The 17,202-nt window shown below is 41.1% G+C and overlaps 1 protein-coding gene across 5 annotated transcripts; it reads left to right on the plus strand.

Annotated features, from left to right (window-relative positions):
- The first annotated feature begins 1,150 nt into the window (after positions 1 to 1,150).
- Positions 1,151 to 14,454, plus strand: MMAA (metabolism of cobalamin associated A). 5 transcript variants are annotated; one of them, XM_054989555.1, is made up of 9 exons: positions 1,151 to 1,228; positions 3,706 to 4,180; positions 4,973 to 5,095; positions 5,647 to 5,817; positions 6,568 to 6,653; positions 7,255 to 7,404; positions 8,949 to 9,332; positions 10,299 to 10,633; positions 13,724 to 14,454. In XM_054989555.1, exons 2-7 carry the CDS (start codon positions 3,742 to 3,744, stop codon positions 9,234 to 9,236), a joined length of 1,257 nt encoding a protein of 418 aa, XP_054845530.1. In that variant the 5' UTR covers positions 1,151 to 1,228; positions 3,706 to 3,741; the 3' UTR covers positions 9,237 to 9,332; positions 10,299 to 10,633; positions 13,724 to 14,454. The 5 variants fall into 5 exon arrangements, with proteins under 5 accessions (XP_054845530.1, XP_054845527.1, XP_054845528.1 ...); XM_054989552.1 differs by having other exon boundaries at positions 8,949 to 10,633; XM_054989553.1 differs by lacking the exon at positions 1,151 to 1,228 and adding an exon at positions 1,277 to 2,105 and having other exon boundaries at positions 8,949 to 10,633.
- Positions 14,455 to 17,202: the final 2,748 nt, after the last annotated feature.

Below are 17,202 nucleotides of genomic sequence, written 5' to 3' on the forward strand. Positions count from 1 at the left end.
TGGGCTTTACTACTATAGATTGTAGGTAGGTAGAGTCAGATTTTAAATTTTTCCCACATAAAAACTCCTTGCAAATAAAAAAGGGACATAAGGAAGAATGGCTATTAGTTCTTAGCATGCAACACTAGTTTTCCACATAGTGAATTATTAATACTAGGGTGCGTGGGGGGGGGGGCTTGAAAAATGTGATCTGTCTCTTCTACCGAAGTGGCACAGTCTGTTCTACCACATCAATCTGTCTTTCTACACAAGCCATCTTAAGCAGGGATGCTCAAGTGTAGGGAGACGCAATGTTAGCTGGGAAGCATAGTTTTAAAAGACAGAGCCTGTGGGAGATTGCTCCTGAGGGTTTGTTAATTTGACATAGCCTTAAGGGAGGTGAAGATGAAATTAAGAAACCCTCTGAGGAGCGATCTCTGGTTCTGTCTTTTAAAAGTATGCTTCCCAGCTAACATTGCATCTCCCTACACTTGAGTGTCCCCGTTTAAGATGTCTTGTGTAGAGAGAGACTGTTGCATGTCTACACCTGCCATAGGGTTGTAAGGCTTCACGTCTGGGACATACATTTGGCCCTTATTCAGGGCACCAATCTGTTTCTGGCCATCATCAACTTTAGCCCTGATATGAGAAGTGAAGATTATAGTACAGGGTATTTAAAACCTCACCCCTCCCCCTTCAAAAACCTGCAACACAAAGATGGCAACAGCGGACCACACATATACGTCAGCCACCCCAGTACAGAAAGAGCACTGACTGCACTGCAGGGCTGGTAAACTTATTCCTCTCTTCCTGGCATAGAAACCATTTCCAATACGATTTTTAAAATTCTTTAAACGTGCCACCCATTTTCTCGGAAGCCAAGACCTGTGTTTGAAAGCGTGTCTTTTATTTCTTAGGCATCAAATCACTGCAACAGCAAACTATTGAATATCTCTACTGTCTCTTATGAGCAGCTGCCACGGTAGCCAATAATTTAAAAGGGGGGAGGGAGGAGGGTCCATTTTGCAGACAAAAGAACTCGCTCCAACTTTGAGCTTTACTCCAACCTACGAACGAAAACGGACACCTCGCTTCCAACTGCGTCTGCGTTGGAACTCTTTTCTCTTCTACGCAGGCGCAAAGGCTTTGTCGCCGAGCAGGTGGGGCGGGGGTCAGAAGGAGAGCGGGCTGCGGTCTTGCGTGGTGTGCGCTGAGGTGTCCCGGATGTAAAAGATTCCCAGCGGCCCAGGTCATTTCCTTGCCTCCCCCTTGTCGGGGTGGGGAGGGGGGAGTTTCCTCTCGTTGGCCTTGAAGGTTGCCTGGCAGCCCAGAGCCTGACTGGATTTCGGGATGGGGGAGGACTGTAGGATTTATTCTGGTTACTCTGGCTGCCTCGTAAAGGAAGTGCTGCTCTCTGTCCCTTGACTATGGCAGAAGCGCAAGTCACTTTTCTTATTGTTAAGAAAAGGCTCCTTTGTGAGTGGAATAAGCTCAGCACAGAAGTTAACACAGCTGAAGCTGCCTGGTGTAAGGCGAAAAGGACTTGCGTCCCAGGCGCATTCGCTTCAGCAGTAAACCCCATGGAGCTGAGTTAAGCGTAGTGCGGATTGTGCAGTTGGAAACGCAGCTGTAAAAAAATGCATTCATGTGCTATAGGTCTCTGTAATATGTTAAATCTTTCAGTACCCTTCAGTTATTAGCGAATGTTGAATTTCTTTCCCTTGCAAGGGGCGGCGCCCATATTCTTTTTGTTTATCTCTGTTTTGAATCTTCCCCTGCTCTTCCCTTCCTTTAAGTGTTTTGGTTTTTTTTTTAACATTCTTTTTATGGAAAATAGAATTGAGTTGTAATTAAAGTCACTGGAGCACAGCCGGGCTGTAGTAATATACACAGCTCCTTTGCCTAGAGTCAGGTAAAGATTTGGGTAGCAAAGTCTGCTTGCTGAGAAATCCATGCTAGGAGTAGACCCTTTGCATTTTAAACTGTAACACTGTTTATGTTTTTCATATGGTAACTCAAATCTAAATTTGTTTTAAGTCAATAAACGTTGTGTAGGCTTAGGTCCTGGGAATAATAAAAAGCCCCCTTTACACTGGAGCCTGGTTTTCGTGTGACCTAATAGAGAAGTACGAATAACTGAACTGACTTTTAACCGATTTACAGCTTTCTAGTATTTACTTAAGAGATTTAGATTATGCCTCTTTGCTTTAATAAAGCAGCCAAGGATCATAGGAATTTAGCAGCACTGAGGATTGTGATCAGGGGCTGTCTGTGATGTGATTTTGTTATATGTCTGTAGGCAAACAGGCCTGCATGCATGTACAAGTATTCCCAATAGAATCTTCCATAGTACTTTTGAATCCTTTTTGCACAATCCTAAATATGTTTATTGGTGTCAGTGGGAGTAATATGTTCACAGTGTTATTCCATTGGAATCGTAATATCCATATGAGATAAAAGCTGACACCAGTATTTATACATTTACCACAAATGAATGTAGGCTAGAGCCTCTAGTGCACTTAACTTGTTCATGGTAGAATACCATAATTTACTTTGTATCTGGGATCGATACCTTGTGTTAGCTTCATGACAGAATGTTTAGCTTGTTGAAGATTTGAAAGTCGGATTGCAATTTTCTTACGCACTTTGTTGGTTACACACAATTACAGGCCAATTTTTGCATCTAGCTTTGAACAAAATTACTTGCTTGATAAAAAAAGAGCTGAGCTGAACTTCATGGTTTAGCAAACCTGTAAGCTTAGAGTGTGTTCTGGATGTAGGAAACTGGCTTGCTGAACTTTATGGATTATTATTCCTTGTGTTCATTTACTTAATTTATAGCCCGCCTTTCTCACTGAGACTAAAGGAGGATTACAAAACTTTAAAATGTGATCAAGCAGCAAGGACCTCCAAATAAACTATGCAGTATGACTCAAACAACAACAAAAACCAAACCAAAAAAGTCTAAGGCATGACAATGCCATAATGCAGCAAGTAGGTTGCAAAGGAAGACAAAAGGAAGGTGATACATCCAGTAAACATTGCAGTAGATGACAATCCTGTTCTCTAAGAAAATTGGCCTCCTGAACTGTTCCATTATACTACAGTTCTAATCCTTTTATTAAAAAGCCCTCCTGAATGTTTCTGTTTTGTGCATGTGGGTTAGGTTGATAGAAATTGTAAAGAAGTGGGGAAAAAGACTGGAATGGAAAACTATGTCACTAATATTTTCTAACATTTCTAGTAGGGGCTAGCTACAGTAAGAGCTTTGTTCCCATAGGGAACAAATAAGCTGGTTAACAAAGCTTTTACCTTGTGACAAGAGTGAGCGGTGGCCATGCCCAGGACCAGACTGGGATCTGCAGCCTGTGCCACCTCCACTTGGTACGGCTGCCCTTCTCACAGCTGCTGCATAAGTGACTTGGCTTGACAGTGGGCTTTCTCCGTGTTAGGCTGCAGACACTGGGGCGGGAATGGAGCTACCTTGCCTGGGAGCTGCACTTTTACGGTACATGTTATATGGCTCATGTGATGGGAAACCTTTCCCCACATGCCTCTTTTGAGTTCCAACTCCCCCACCTTCAAGCATTTATTGCTCTTTTATGTAGTTTCACCTTAACTATGGCTTCATATCTAGCAAGTTGACTGCAGTGTGTGTTCATATGCTGCATTTTATAATTAAAATTTATGTTGGAGAGAAATGGATTTTTCTTCTTCCCTTACTAGGCTGTCTAAAAACGGATCTCCCTGACTTAAGACAAAATGAATGCATCATCACTGCTGCTACGATTTCCTCCCTACCAGTTTTTAAAGACTACTAAGAAATCTTCTTTGAATAGTTTTTGTTCGAGATTCCTTCTAGGATCTACTTTTCCATATGGCCGACAGGCTAATTTGCTACATCCTCGTTTTTCAAGGCAAATGATGATATCTTCAAAGGGCTTGAAGACTGGCCTGTATTGTCCAGCAACAGTAGATCAACAAATGCAGGAGCTCTCTGCTAAGGAGCAAAGACTTTTAGATAAACTGTACAATGGGCTTATCCATGGGCACAGGGCCTGCTTGGCAGAAGCCATTACTCTCATAGAATCCACACACAGCAGGAAAAAGGAGATTGCACAGGTGCTCCTTCAGAAGGTACTATCCTACCACAGAGAACAAGAACAGTTAAATAAAGGAAAGCCGCTAGCCTTTAGAGTGGGTCAGTCCTTTTTTGATTGCATGATTATTATGATGATTTAGCACAACTTGATTTGCTTCACTTTTAAGGAAATATTTTTATTTAACTCTTAAAGTTTACAAAAGAGCTGTAACCCATTATGATGAGTTGTTTTATGTCTAAGTACTGTTATATTTGCATTGGTGAACAAATCTATGAGGGAACTGCTTCTCCTATGAAACTTGCCTGTTCAAGAGAAAATGTCTTGATAATTTCATGTGCCACCTAAATCATCTGTATGAACTCTTAATGCTTCCCTGAATATTCTGGTTGTGCTCTTTAATATGCTAATTTTTTTAAAAAGCAGTAAATGATGTTCCTAATTTGCATAGATTTGCTTACACAATATGATTGGGTGATAGAGAAAAGTTAAAAGAAGTCAAAACTGAGTTGATTTTGGAAGAGTAAGCAATCCTTTTACGGAACAGATTTGTTAGGCAACAAAGGTCATATGTATATGTAAGCTCTCAGTAGCAACATGCAGGTGTTGGGCAAAGAAAAAATCTTTTACATTTTAGAAAAGGCACAAGATTATGACTTGTAACTTTGGGAGGAAAGGGCAGTGGTTGCAATTAAGACAGGCTGGAAGGATGTTGATAGCAATAATTAATTGGTTTTAGATGACAGCCTCTTTTTCCAGTTTACATTATAAATATACTGTGTTAGAGATGCTTACTTTGGTGATTTTGCATAGCATGCAGATTACATTGTACTGCAGTTCTAAATGTGATTGCATGTTGCCCTAGACTCAGGGATGTTTCTATTAATATCTAGGGTTATCTGGCCCTCCTGGTGCCGGGAAATCAACATTTATTGAATGCTTTGGGAAAATGCTCACAGAAAGAGGACACCGAGTGTCTGTATTGGCAGTGGACCCTTCCTCTAGTACAAGTGGTGGTGAGTATGTCTGTGGAAGTATTAATTATCTATTCATTTAGAAGCACAAATTTAGTTATTTTGATTACATAGTTAGTTAGCCCAGTGATACTCAGTAGCTTGGGAGACCACATGTGGCTCTTCTGACCACCATTCCCCAATCTGCTTAAATCTTGCCTGCCTGCCCAGCTCAGTCTAACATAAATAAAAGTAATTCTAAAGGATACTCACCCTTGGATTTTAGTGTGTTTTCAAAGTTTGGAGCTTCATAGTCATGGTATGCTAGGTATATGTGTCTAATCATCTAAGATAGCTGCATTGTGGAATTGCCTGGACTTTAATGTCCTGTGCTCTTGTCCCATATGGGCATCACCTTGTCTTCCTATGGTAAAGCACTCAGGGGTTCCTAAATATTCTTTTCTGCAGTAAGGTTTATTGTGACAGGAGCCAAGGACAGCATGCTTGAGATGCAGGCAGGTTTTCCATTTAGTTGAATAAGCCTGCGTTGACTTGAATCTTGGGACAAAGTTTGTTGTATTTGTTGCAAAACTATCTTTGCTTAACGTTTGAAGGATCACTCTTGGGTGATAAAACCCGAATGACTGAATTGTCAAGAGACATGAATGCTTACATCAGGCCATCCCCAACCAGAGGAACACTGGGTGGTGTGACACGGACCACAAACGAAGTCATTCTGCTGTGTGAAGGAGGAGGCTATGACATTGTTCTCGTAGAAACAGTAGGTCAGTGAAAATCTTCCTTGGGTGTATGCTGACCACATCATGGTTTCTGATGACATAGCTCAGTGGCTCTGCATGATCCTCTGGCCTGCTGAGGCTTGGAAGAGGAAGAAACTCTGAATCTCATGTGTCCCTGAATCAGTGTCGCAACCCTTTACTAGAATGCTGCCAGAGGAAATGTGTCACCCTTATCTTTGAAAAAAGGATCTATTAGCAGGTCATCTGAAAGGCCTCCACTTGAGACCCTGGAGAGCCTCTGCTAGGTTGAGTAGATAATACTGACTTTGAGGGACCAAAGAATTCAGTACAGTGCAGCTTCGTATGTGTTGATCTCAGGAATGCAGTGCCTCTTATCACAATGCCTCTTATCACTAAATTTGAATGTCTCTCTAGTGAAGAAGTGAGAAGAGAAAGAGTGCCTCCTGCTTTAGAGATAAGCAGTTTGCCACTTGGATGTTTTTCCTGGTAGCACAATAGCTCTTCAGCGCATGCATATGGAAGCATATGAAACTAGGCTATGTTAATGTGCAATGACTTCTTTCGCTTCTTTATTCTGGTGAAACTTCTGAATTCATCTTGTTTGCTTTTTTGTTTTTGTGTTTTTGCTCTACTTCAACATTTTCCTCATGTGTCCTCCCACCCCACTCACACCAACCGCTTCTTACAGAAGTCTGCTTTTTTTTTAAGATAGTGCCTTGTGAGGTTGCTGTAAGAACCCAAAGTGAGTGTTTATTTTCTGCTTTCCATTCTTAGGCGTGGGCCAGTCAGAGTTTGCTGTTGCTGATATGGTTGATATGTTTGTGTTGCTGTTGCCACCAGCAGGAGGTGATGAATTGCAGGTATTGATTGTTTTTCAGTTTCACAAGAAGTGAAGTTTGATATATGAAAATAACAGGTTTCCCAAAATATTCAGCCTGCTCCTAGCAACAAAATATGATGCTAATGTGGGCAATACTTGCTAGTTCTAAGAGGGTGGGTTGTAATGCTGTCTGTCTTGGTTATGTGTCTTCTAAGCAGCCATAATACGTGGAATTTATTGCCCATTTTAATTTTTAGCAATTACTTTGAATGTAGAGTTTGACTTTGGCACTGGTTGTTCCTTTGAAGCCCTTTGTTAATATGCCTTCACCACAGGGCCCTTAATCTTGCAATAGTCAGATAAGATGCTAGTCATTCCAATGCATACCTGACAGTCCTGGGTTTGTGAACACAGTGGTCCAAGCAAGTAGGATTTCCTTTGAAAAGCAAGCAAAGGTTTCCGCTATAAATTACCCTTCTGCAGGTATCTGGCATTGCGACTCTTAAGATGAAGAAGAAAGGCAGCAAAAAGGCTTTTTGCCTAATTTCAGCATTGCTGTGGGGCTGTGGAAGGAGATGATTACTGATTATGATTGTGCTTCTGTGGATTCCATTTTTCTTTTTTCCCTTTATTTGGTTCAGGGTATCAAACGAGGAATCATTGAGATGGCAGATCTTGTTGCTGTCACCAAAGCTGATGGAGATTTAGTTGTGCCAGCACGGAGAATTCAAGCAGAATACATCAGTGCCCTGAAATTACTTCGTAAGCGCTCCAAGATTTGGAGCCCAAAGGTTGGTGCATCTGAAATAAACCTTTTCTCTCTTCCTTGCTATTAAGGAAAAATATAAGATTTAGGTGAGAGAGTATTCATTTTTATACTACAGAACCTACCTGGTTCTCCAGGTCTCTTTTAAAGGTGCTTTTCACAGTATCATGTGATGATGAATGATATACATAATTCTTTAAGTGGGGAATTTGAGAGGGATCTTAGATACTAGGATCTTGACTGTAAGCCTCTTTAAAAGTTGTAAACTGATCTCTAACACTCCTGCGCCGGTTTGAATGCCCAATGGTTAAAATTTAATTTTATTTATATAAAATATTTGTATACTGTCTTTCAGTGAAAGAAAACAAAAACCAATAAAGGCAGTCAAACATTTTATAACAGGATTGTTATAACATTTTATAACTCACCTAAAATGTCAAATAAACCAAACATTCTACGCGCTTGAGCAGCAGTGGTAGAACCAAAGAAAAGAGCTTAGTTGTTGGGCAGGCTTGTATGGAGCTGGAGGTCCTTTAGGTACCCTGCTTCCACCTGTTTGGGGCTGTAACTGACCCAGCACTTTGTGTTTGGAAATGAATTAGCAGTCAGTTTAGTTTTTTAAAAAACTGGAGAGAGAAAGATACCTTACATCTTGCACTAGTCAACAGTCTTGCTGCTGTCTTCTCTATCTGTTGAAGCTTCCAGCAGTTTTCAAAGCCGGACCCACAGAGACCTCAGTCATTCCAATAATCTAATTGGATGTGATCAATAGGGGTCAGATCATGCCTCTCTTGGTCTGCATCTGGCACACCAACTGAAACTGAATAAAGATACTACAAGCCATAGTGGAGACTTGAGGCTTCATTTGTAGGCACCAATCTAATAGCACCCCCAAGCTCTTCTGAGGGGACTGCTACCCATCCAAAGGAGGCTGACTCCCCAGTCCATCATTGACAACCAGTAGTACCTTAGTCTTATTTGGATTAAACTTTTGTTTCATTCCATTATAGTCCCAGACTCTTGTTTTGGATGTGTGATGCAGCAGCTGAATCCTGAATCAGTTGGAGTTTTCAGGCCATCTTTAAATCCAGTTCCACATAATTTAAAAAAATGACAGCAGTGTATAGGGAGGGTAAAAGGTCCAATCCCAGGTAGCACCTGGATTTTAAAAGCCTTTCTTAGATATATAGCATTTGTGGTATCAAAATATCTATAGCCACATGAAGCTGCCTTTTACTGTGTCAGAACATTGCGCCCTCAAGGTCAGTATTCTGTCTTCTGACTGGCAGTGGCTCTCTGGGGTCTCAGGAAGAGGACTTTTCACATCACCTGCTGCCCGATCCTTTTAGCTGGAGAAGCTGAGGATTGAATCTAGGACCTTCTGCATGAAAAGCATATGCTGCCTCACTGAACCACAGCTCCTGTAGTATCTTTGAAGGCTTAAATACCGTGCTTGCTTTGCTGCACTCTTAACCTCATTTCTTCAAGCATATTTATGCCAAATCAGTTTATCCTAATATCTTTAATTTTGCCTTATATATCTTTAAAATATTGTTCTTCATCTAACAGGTCATGCGTATCTCTGCCAGGACTGGAGAAGGCATCTCTGACATGTGGGATAAGATGACAGAATTCCGAGAGCTCATGCTTGCAAGTGGTGAGTTGATCACCAAACGGCGGAGACAGCAAAAAGTGTGGATGTGGAACGTAATCCAAGAAAACGTACTGGACCATTTCCGGAGTCACTTGGCAGTGAGAGATCAGATTCCGCTTCTGGAGGAGAAGGTTGTCAGTGGGATCCTGTCTCCAGGGCTGGCCGCAGACCTATTGCTGAATGCTTTTAAAGGGAGATCCTAACGCTGATATCAAATATCAACATAATTTTTTGTAAGGCATCTTAATTTATACTTCAATGAACTTCACACTTTGTCTGATAGAAACTGATCTGAAAATGTAAGTCATTCCTGTTTTCTTAAACCATGATGTGTCACAATACTGTGCTTTATGGAGCTATTGCATTATTGATTGGAAGTCACGGTTAATTTGCCAGGGAATACTAGTGACCACTGAAGAATGTAAATTTTTGCCCCGGGCTGACAACTGGCACTATGACAAGTGACATAGCGTAGCACTGGTCATGCAGTTTTTATTGTTAGCTCTCCCCTCTCCCCCAGCTATTTGTACAATTCCAATTTACTATTAACGTGGTAGAGTGAATTGCATGTTGGTTTGTCTTTCATGTAATTCAAGACTTCAGTTTCATTTATACAGCTCCAATAAGGTAATTTGGATTAAAAATGGGTGGTCCAAATCTTTACCTCAACAACATAATAAAGTGGTTTTGCAGAGAAGTACCTCAAACCAGTAGCAGCCCCTGATCCTGTGTATGTTGTTCTGGTTGGAGCCACCAGAAGAGTTCACACAAGGTGTTGGTGGGGAGGATCTTTGCTGCCTTTCCCTTCCTCAAGCCTCCCGCTGTTGTTGGTCCCCAGAGTCCTTTCTGAGGATTAGTAGAGAATTGCCTCTCTTTCTCTCTTCTGTTGATGTAAGCTTCAATGGAAGGGGGGCAGTGATATGACTTTATTCACCGTTATTAGAGGGAATGAAGTAATTCGAGTGAGGAAATCTTCAGCTCCTTCCATTTCCTCCTCCTCTGTTCTTGATCCAGCCCCATGTCTCTGTTTTATGTGAATATGCCTTGCTTAGTACCTTCTGCCACAAATTGTGGGGACAGGCTCTACTTGTATCAAGGTATGAGTGTATAGGCTTCGGTTCATGTTACGTTTGTAGCCTTGTGCATGTGTACTTGTGAATAAGCCCAAAACATAGTTGGACTTGCTTCTGAATAAACGTGCATAGGATTGGTCTGTAACTGTTTACTCTGATTTGTGGGATGTCTGTCGTGTTGCCAACATACAGGTAATGCCAATTGGGAAACTTCATCGACAACCTTGGAGGGAGTGACTCAGTTTAACTGCAAGAAGAGGAAGAAGAGGAGGCGATTTAAAAGAATATGAGGAAAGCCTCACAATGCAAATGCTTCCCCAGGAATACAGTACCTGGTGTCAGAGATAAGAAAAGGCTCTAACACTACTAGAGTCACAGCCTTCTAAATCCATTGATTTGAGGTGACTTAGAACTCTGCTTGGAATTCCCCTCCTGCCACCCTTTGGACAAGGCTGCACCCCTCAAACCTGATTTTCTCCTTCCACTAAAGTTGCTTGAATGATTTGCTGTTGTCTGGCTGTTCCATTGTAAGTGTTTCTCTCATTAGGAAGTATATCTAATCAGCACTGGTTCTTTCTAAGTCCATTACTTCCTGTAATACAAGCTTGGGTAGCCTTTAATAGGTCTAGCCCTTCTGCCTGTTGCTTCCTTATTTCTGTAGGGCTGCTGTGTATATGCTCTTTTTTCCTTTCTCATTGCCCGTGAAGTCAATCTTGCTTTGTATGGTTATCCTAATATTAGCAAAACAGAACTGTTTTTCTAGTTCTGCTCTACAATAAGCAAGGCAACTTTCTAAAAAAAAGAGAGAGAGAAATTGACCTAAATTTTTTTGGTCTTGCAGTTTTGCAAATTAGTCATAAGAGTGCTTCTTATTATTTTTTTTCTTAATCTTTTTTAAAATCAAAAAGTAGGGCAGCAGATCATTTCGATGAAAACAACTCAGTAATAATGATAGGACATTTTGGAGGTCTTTCATTCATAGGGTTGTCATAGGTTGGAGGAGACTGGATGGCACATAACACACAATATGTTCTAATGCAAAGCATTTTTCCCACACTTCCTTTACAAACCTTGAGGCAGCACATATGGTTCTCCTCTGCCTCATACGGTATTTTCCTTGTTTCATCCTCTTTGTTCTACATTTTTGGGTTGCCCATATGCCCTAACTTGCACCTGTTCCTGATATTTGGGTTTCTTCAAGGCCGTATATATACACTGCTACAATACAAATGGATAACAAAGTTCCTTAAAATAAAAATTAAATTGAAGGATATTATTTGGTTCAATTTACTACATGTGGTCAGAGAAGTCAGGTCCTTGCTTTGGGTACTACACAGACCCAAACTTAGTGGTTCAGCTTTGCTGTAGTTCTCCACACGTGCACAGTTAACCATGGTACACTATTCATAAGCTGTTCACCCACGTGACTTTCATGATGATATTTTTGAATGTGTTTGAGTTCTGAGGTTTAAGATTGAAAGGGTTCTCTACCTCTTCCATCAAGTCCTAAAAAGGCTAAGTACCACATTAATGCTCTTTAATTTCCATATCATGTTAATAATTAAGGTATTTAATGAATGGTCCAGTTCTTTTCAGTGCATGCGTAGGATCTGGAGATTTCAGCTAATGTAATTGACTCAGAATGCAATCCTTAGCAGAGTTACACTCCTCTAAGTCAATGGACTTGAAATGGTATAATTCTACTTAGGCATCCTGCTCACCAGGTGGGAAACAAGCTCAGGGGCATGGCCTTGGGCTGTCAAGCATGCACTTCTGTGCCTGGTCTAGGCCTGTGCCCTAGTCATTTGCCTTCTCTGTCTTAGTCTTTGCCTTCGTGGGTCTTTTGGGAGACCATGCCAGACATGGCAGCGGGTGGGACCACACTAGGGCCTTGCTGGCTCAGGATCACTTTGAAAGACTCCGAGGGACCTGCCTCACAGGAGGGGCTTGGGGCAGGCTCCTCTTCCTATGAGGACCCATGTTAAACTAGTGTGGCCCATGAGATTAGGATTGCATATTGTCTGAGTATGGGTGTGGTGATGGTGATGATTCCAAATGGATTATCTAGAAGCTGCAAGGGTGAACTGTGTGAATGAGCTGATTATTGACGCGTTTGAATACAGAAGCATAGTGGTTTAAGTGGATGGGTTGCAAACCAGCACTCTGCTGGTTCAAATCCCACTCCTGCCATGAGCTCAGCAGGTGGCCTTGGGTAAACCACTCCTCTCTGTCCCAGCTCCCCAGCTGCATTGTGGGCATAACACTAAGTTCACTGCTCTGAGTGGGCAATAATCTGTATAGAAGTGTGGTATATAAGCACACTGTTGTTATTAAGTCAAAATTATCTTTTGCTAGGTGTATTTAAATCTATATAAAAATGTAGGGTGTACTTTTTAAAAAATCAGCAAATGTATAGAAAAGAAAATACTTTGCTCCAGCAAATGTTAATAAAATATTAGTCATAAAAGAGCATCAAAAACTTAATTCCCTAAGAATGACAGCAATAGACAAGAACCAACAGGTTGCTGTAAATTCAAGTTAGTATACAATTAAGGTACTAGTAGTGAAGTATTGAGAGGCCATAGAAATACTGGCCTCAGAATCTGGTAACTCCTTCCATATGTCCCAGGGCAGCAACTACAATCCTCAGGCAGCGATTTGTTGGCTGTCCCACCTCTTAGGGAGGCCCATCTGGCATCGACCACAGCCTTGGCCTTTTCCATTGTGGGCCCTGTCCAGCAGAATGAGCTTTTGACATGTTTTTTTGCCCGGGCTTTTGAAGAGATGGGAGATGGGCAGGCATCTTTTGGGGAGGGAGATTTTATCATGGATTTAATTTGGAAAGTTTTTAATCATTTTATAAGCCACCTTGAACTAAGTGGAAAGGTGGAGTAAAAATGCTCAAATAAATAAGTAAAATTGCAGTAAAATGAATAGTTAATTGTCAACATACATTTAGTGGAAAGAAAGAAAAAATGGGGGGACGTCCCAAAGTCAATGCAGAAGCAAAGAAAACGCAGGGACCACGACAACCAAATCCAGCTTTTATGTTCCAAATTGTAGAACTGAAATATACAACGCTCGAAAAAAGAGTTCGGAACAGATTGACTTCAGAAAAAAGAAAGGATTGAAGGTTTATTTTGCAAGTGTATTGAAAAGTTGTGGCTTTGGAAGAAGCATAACTCTTGCGAAACGGGAAAATTGCAAGCCGGCAAGCCCGTTGCCATCTCCCGCCGGGAGGTTTGGAGGTATTTTTTGACTCAATATTTATATATATTAAGCTCCAGTGCATTGTATATTTCAGTTCTACAATTTGGAACATAAAAGCTGGATTTGGTTGTCGTGGTCCCTGCGTTTTCTTTGTTTCAACATACTTTTAGTAACACATACAAAACATTTAAATACATGTATAACATAATAAACTGGAGAAGTTAAAAAGCCATAAGCCACTAGTTCCTCCTACTTGTAGGTTATACCTGTAACGCCTTTTCATTTTTGCCCTTTTGCCTTTCTTTTTATGATGTTTAGAATGCTGCTGACTTTGTGACCTGTTGCTTAGCAACATTGATGAAGGCGAGCAACTGACAAGGCCTTTCCCTTTCCCTTCCTCTCTGTAGAAGTTCAGCAGACTAAGTTGTTGACGGCAACAACCGAAAGGAAACAATCAGCAGACTTATGTAAAATTGCTACTTTACAGCTCATGTCCTCATGGCCAAGTATCTGTTCTTGGCTCCCGGGGTGCCTTTGCCCTTCAGCCCTCTTTCTCCTGAAGCCTTTGAAGAGATCAAAAGCTGTGCTGGCAAGGTCTGGAAACAGCTCAGGCAGACAGACAAGAACTGTGCCTCGACCTATGGTGGAGCTTATGGAAATAAGGCACTAGATGCAGCCACCAGTTGCCATGTGGCTCCCTCCTCTCCTACCAGAATACACAAGCCTCATCCACCACCGTGAGCATTTTCTTGGGTAGACTAGATCTTGGGGAAATAAGCCTTGGAAGAAAATGAATGGCTTGCAGGAGACACTGGATAATGGAGGTGCCATGAAACTGACTCTGCTACCTCCCCCTCCCTTTGTGGAAATGTGGGTCAGGTAGTGAAATCAAAGAGGACAGGCGAGGACTATTCTGGAGCTCTTGTAGCCCTCTCTTTGTCTTATCCGGTGTTGTTTTTGAATCAACACTCCTTACAATATTGGTCAGGGTGGTGCTATGGTCAGTGGGTACTATGTAATAAAATTGTTTATTCATTTATACCCTGCCTTTCTCCCTAAGGGGGGGACTCAAAGTGATTTACATTGGTCTCCTCTCCATCATTTTTATCCTCACCACAACCCAGTGAAGGGGATTAGGCTAAGAGGGTGTGACTGGCCCAAGGTCACCCAGCAAGCTTCCATGGCAGAGTGGGGATTCTAACCTGGGTCTTCGAGATTCGAGTCTGACACTACGGCACACTGGCTTCCACATAAAGTGTGGATACAGAGCTGGTTATGGCTGGGGCTATTTTTTAGGTAGCAAAGATTGCAAAGTACATTTCCTCACAAAATTATTTGTCATTTGAAAAACTAGATTAAAAATGAGTGTTTGTATTAGTAAAGTACTAGGGTGTTGATTATCCTGAATAGATTCTTTTGCTCATGAAGGAATGAAAGTGTTCAACATTCTCAAAATTTTCTTAGTTTATTAACCTTTCTTGTCTCATGGGATTCTATTTTATCTTCGAACCAACCTACCCCTTTGTATTAAGAGACTCTTAAATTCATTGGGATAGCACAAACCCAGATCTGTCTACCTCTTTCTTTTCCTTCACTTTGTCCTTGTTTTTTTTTCCTGACTAGCTGTTGCCTGAAGAGTGTTGTGTAACTTGGAAGGTTGCACCCCATGTTCTGAACATTACTTGGCTCAGTAATAGAAATGATTTTATTTTACAGTATATTGCGGGGTAGTAAAAGTTAAGCTTTAAAAACAAGCATTCTCTTTAACCAGTGACTTTTGGTTATTAAAAGTATTATCTCGCCATTCTTTTTGAATCTTGTGAAATTAGATTCTAATTAAAACTGCTGTATGATGCACTTCCATTTCAGGAATAGGGAAAATTGAACTTTGAGGGCACAGTTTGCAGTTTGGAGAGAGTGGTAATGCATCTCTGTCGGTTTTCAACTGGATACTGAATCATACCAACTTCCACACTTTCAGATGGAAAACTCTTTGGAAAAGAAACAAGAAGTTCCATCTCTTACAGTTTTTTCTCCTGTTGGCACATTGCAAATGAATACTCAAGAATGCTGGAGGGAGCACAAAAATAGTTAATGGTTTACTAGAAAATGATGAGGCAGTGCTTTAGTGTTGAAGATCAGGTACTTTATGATGGTTTAAGAATCTCAAAACGGATGGATTTTCCTGTTTGTCTATGTTTTTTTTTCCTGACCAGGCTTCTTAAAATCACAAAAAGAATTACAAAATGATACTGGATCCAGAGGAGTTAGCCGTGTTAGTCTGTAGTAGCAAAATGGAAAAGAGTCCAGTAGCACCTTTAAGACTAACCAACTTTATTGTAGCATAAGCTTTCGAGAATCACAGTTCTCTCTGCATTATGTTTTTTTTTAATTTAAAAGAGCAGTATCACTGTTTTCAACCTCACTTAGCTTTTAGTTCCATTCCCTCCCCCCCCCCCCGCCCTTTATTGAAGAACTAAAACTGCTCCCGGCCAACTGCTGACTTCTCTAGATATCTTAGAAGTACAGAAATCAACTCTTAAGGCCTAGTTCGCACATGCAGGAGAATGAGGTGATAGAATGGACTGGCTTCCACCTTTGAGTGTTCCTTTGCAGAAAATCCAAATTGTGTCTCCACTGGAAAACATATATAAACTAAACAGATGAATCTGAATTTGCTGTCCCTTAGTGGTACTCTAAAAGTCATAATCTGTTCTGAAAATATTAGGCACTGAGAAGCTTGTTACTCATAACTGCATATACTGCAAACCTGTAGATATAAATTCAGGTGGATTGCAAAAAGCTGTAAGTGTTTAAAAAGTGGTCACAATCATGTACAGTGTAATAGCATACAATTTGTTAGGAGATGAGTGAACATTGCCCACACAGTAGAAAAGATGTTGAGAAAATTAGGTGTATCATATCTGCTTAAATGATAGAAATGCTTGTGGTGCATTTTATGCTTACAATAAAGAACTGACTATTGTGAAATACATATTTAAAACTCTGACCAGCCATGTGACAAGTCTCCAGAAGTCTTGAGAAGATTCTGGGTGGTCAGAGCAAGGGTATTGTTGCACTTAGATATCCCTTCTGGTTAGTAAAAATACAGTTAATTCCCCTTGGTTATTTGCATGCTGTCAGGGAGGAGAAAATGATCTCATTGTTTATCCCAATTTTGGTTAGTGATGAAAAACAGCTGTCAGGATTTGGTGAATGGCTTGATCAGAAAACAGAAGTTGCCCCTTGAAGTCAATGCACAGTTCCAGCAGACAGGCTGAGATTCTGACATCCCCTTTCTATAATCCCAGCATCAAAGGTTCTGCCTCATCTTGGCCTTGACGAGTCCTGAAGTCAAATGGGTGTGGGGTAGGGGGAGACTGAAGCCTGACTCATATAGAATTAGTGTGGCATTGGAGCGGCTTCCTTATTGTAGCCAGATCTCATGCTGCTCTGGATATAATAAGATCATATGGAATAATAAGATCATATGGAAAGTTCCCGTAGCGGCAGTGCACATTCCTGGTGGCTGGTTGCACTAACATGGAAATTGTCCTTGATGTTTGTCCATCCCATGTGATTCCATTCATTAAGTATTACTTGAACTGCCTGCGATTGAACCCCAGGAAAGGAGGTTCCATGCTGCTCTGGCAATATATGAATGGGGAGATAGTGCTGCTGGATGGCCATAAATCCATATTTCTCTGGAGCATCGTTAATTTCCCTTGCTTCTGGAATATCACAATTACGCACACTTCTCTAGGGAAATGCTGCTGTGTTACAGTCAGTCTGACCCTCTGCATTTGCTGAGTTGGAGTCTGTGTATATGATCTAATTAGGGGTAGGGAGGTAGGGACAGTTCACACCAATGATTGTCTTTCTAGAA

This window comes from Eublepharis macularius, chromosome 10, assembly GCF_028583425.1.
Source record: "Eublepharis macularius isolate TG4126 chromosome 10, MPM_Emac_v1.0, whole genome shotgun sequence".
NCBI classification, from domain to species: Eukaryota; Metazoa; Chordata; class Lepidosauria; order Squamata; family Eublepharidae; genus Eublepharis; species Eublepharis macularius.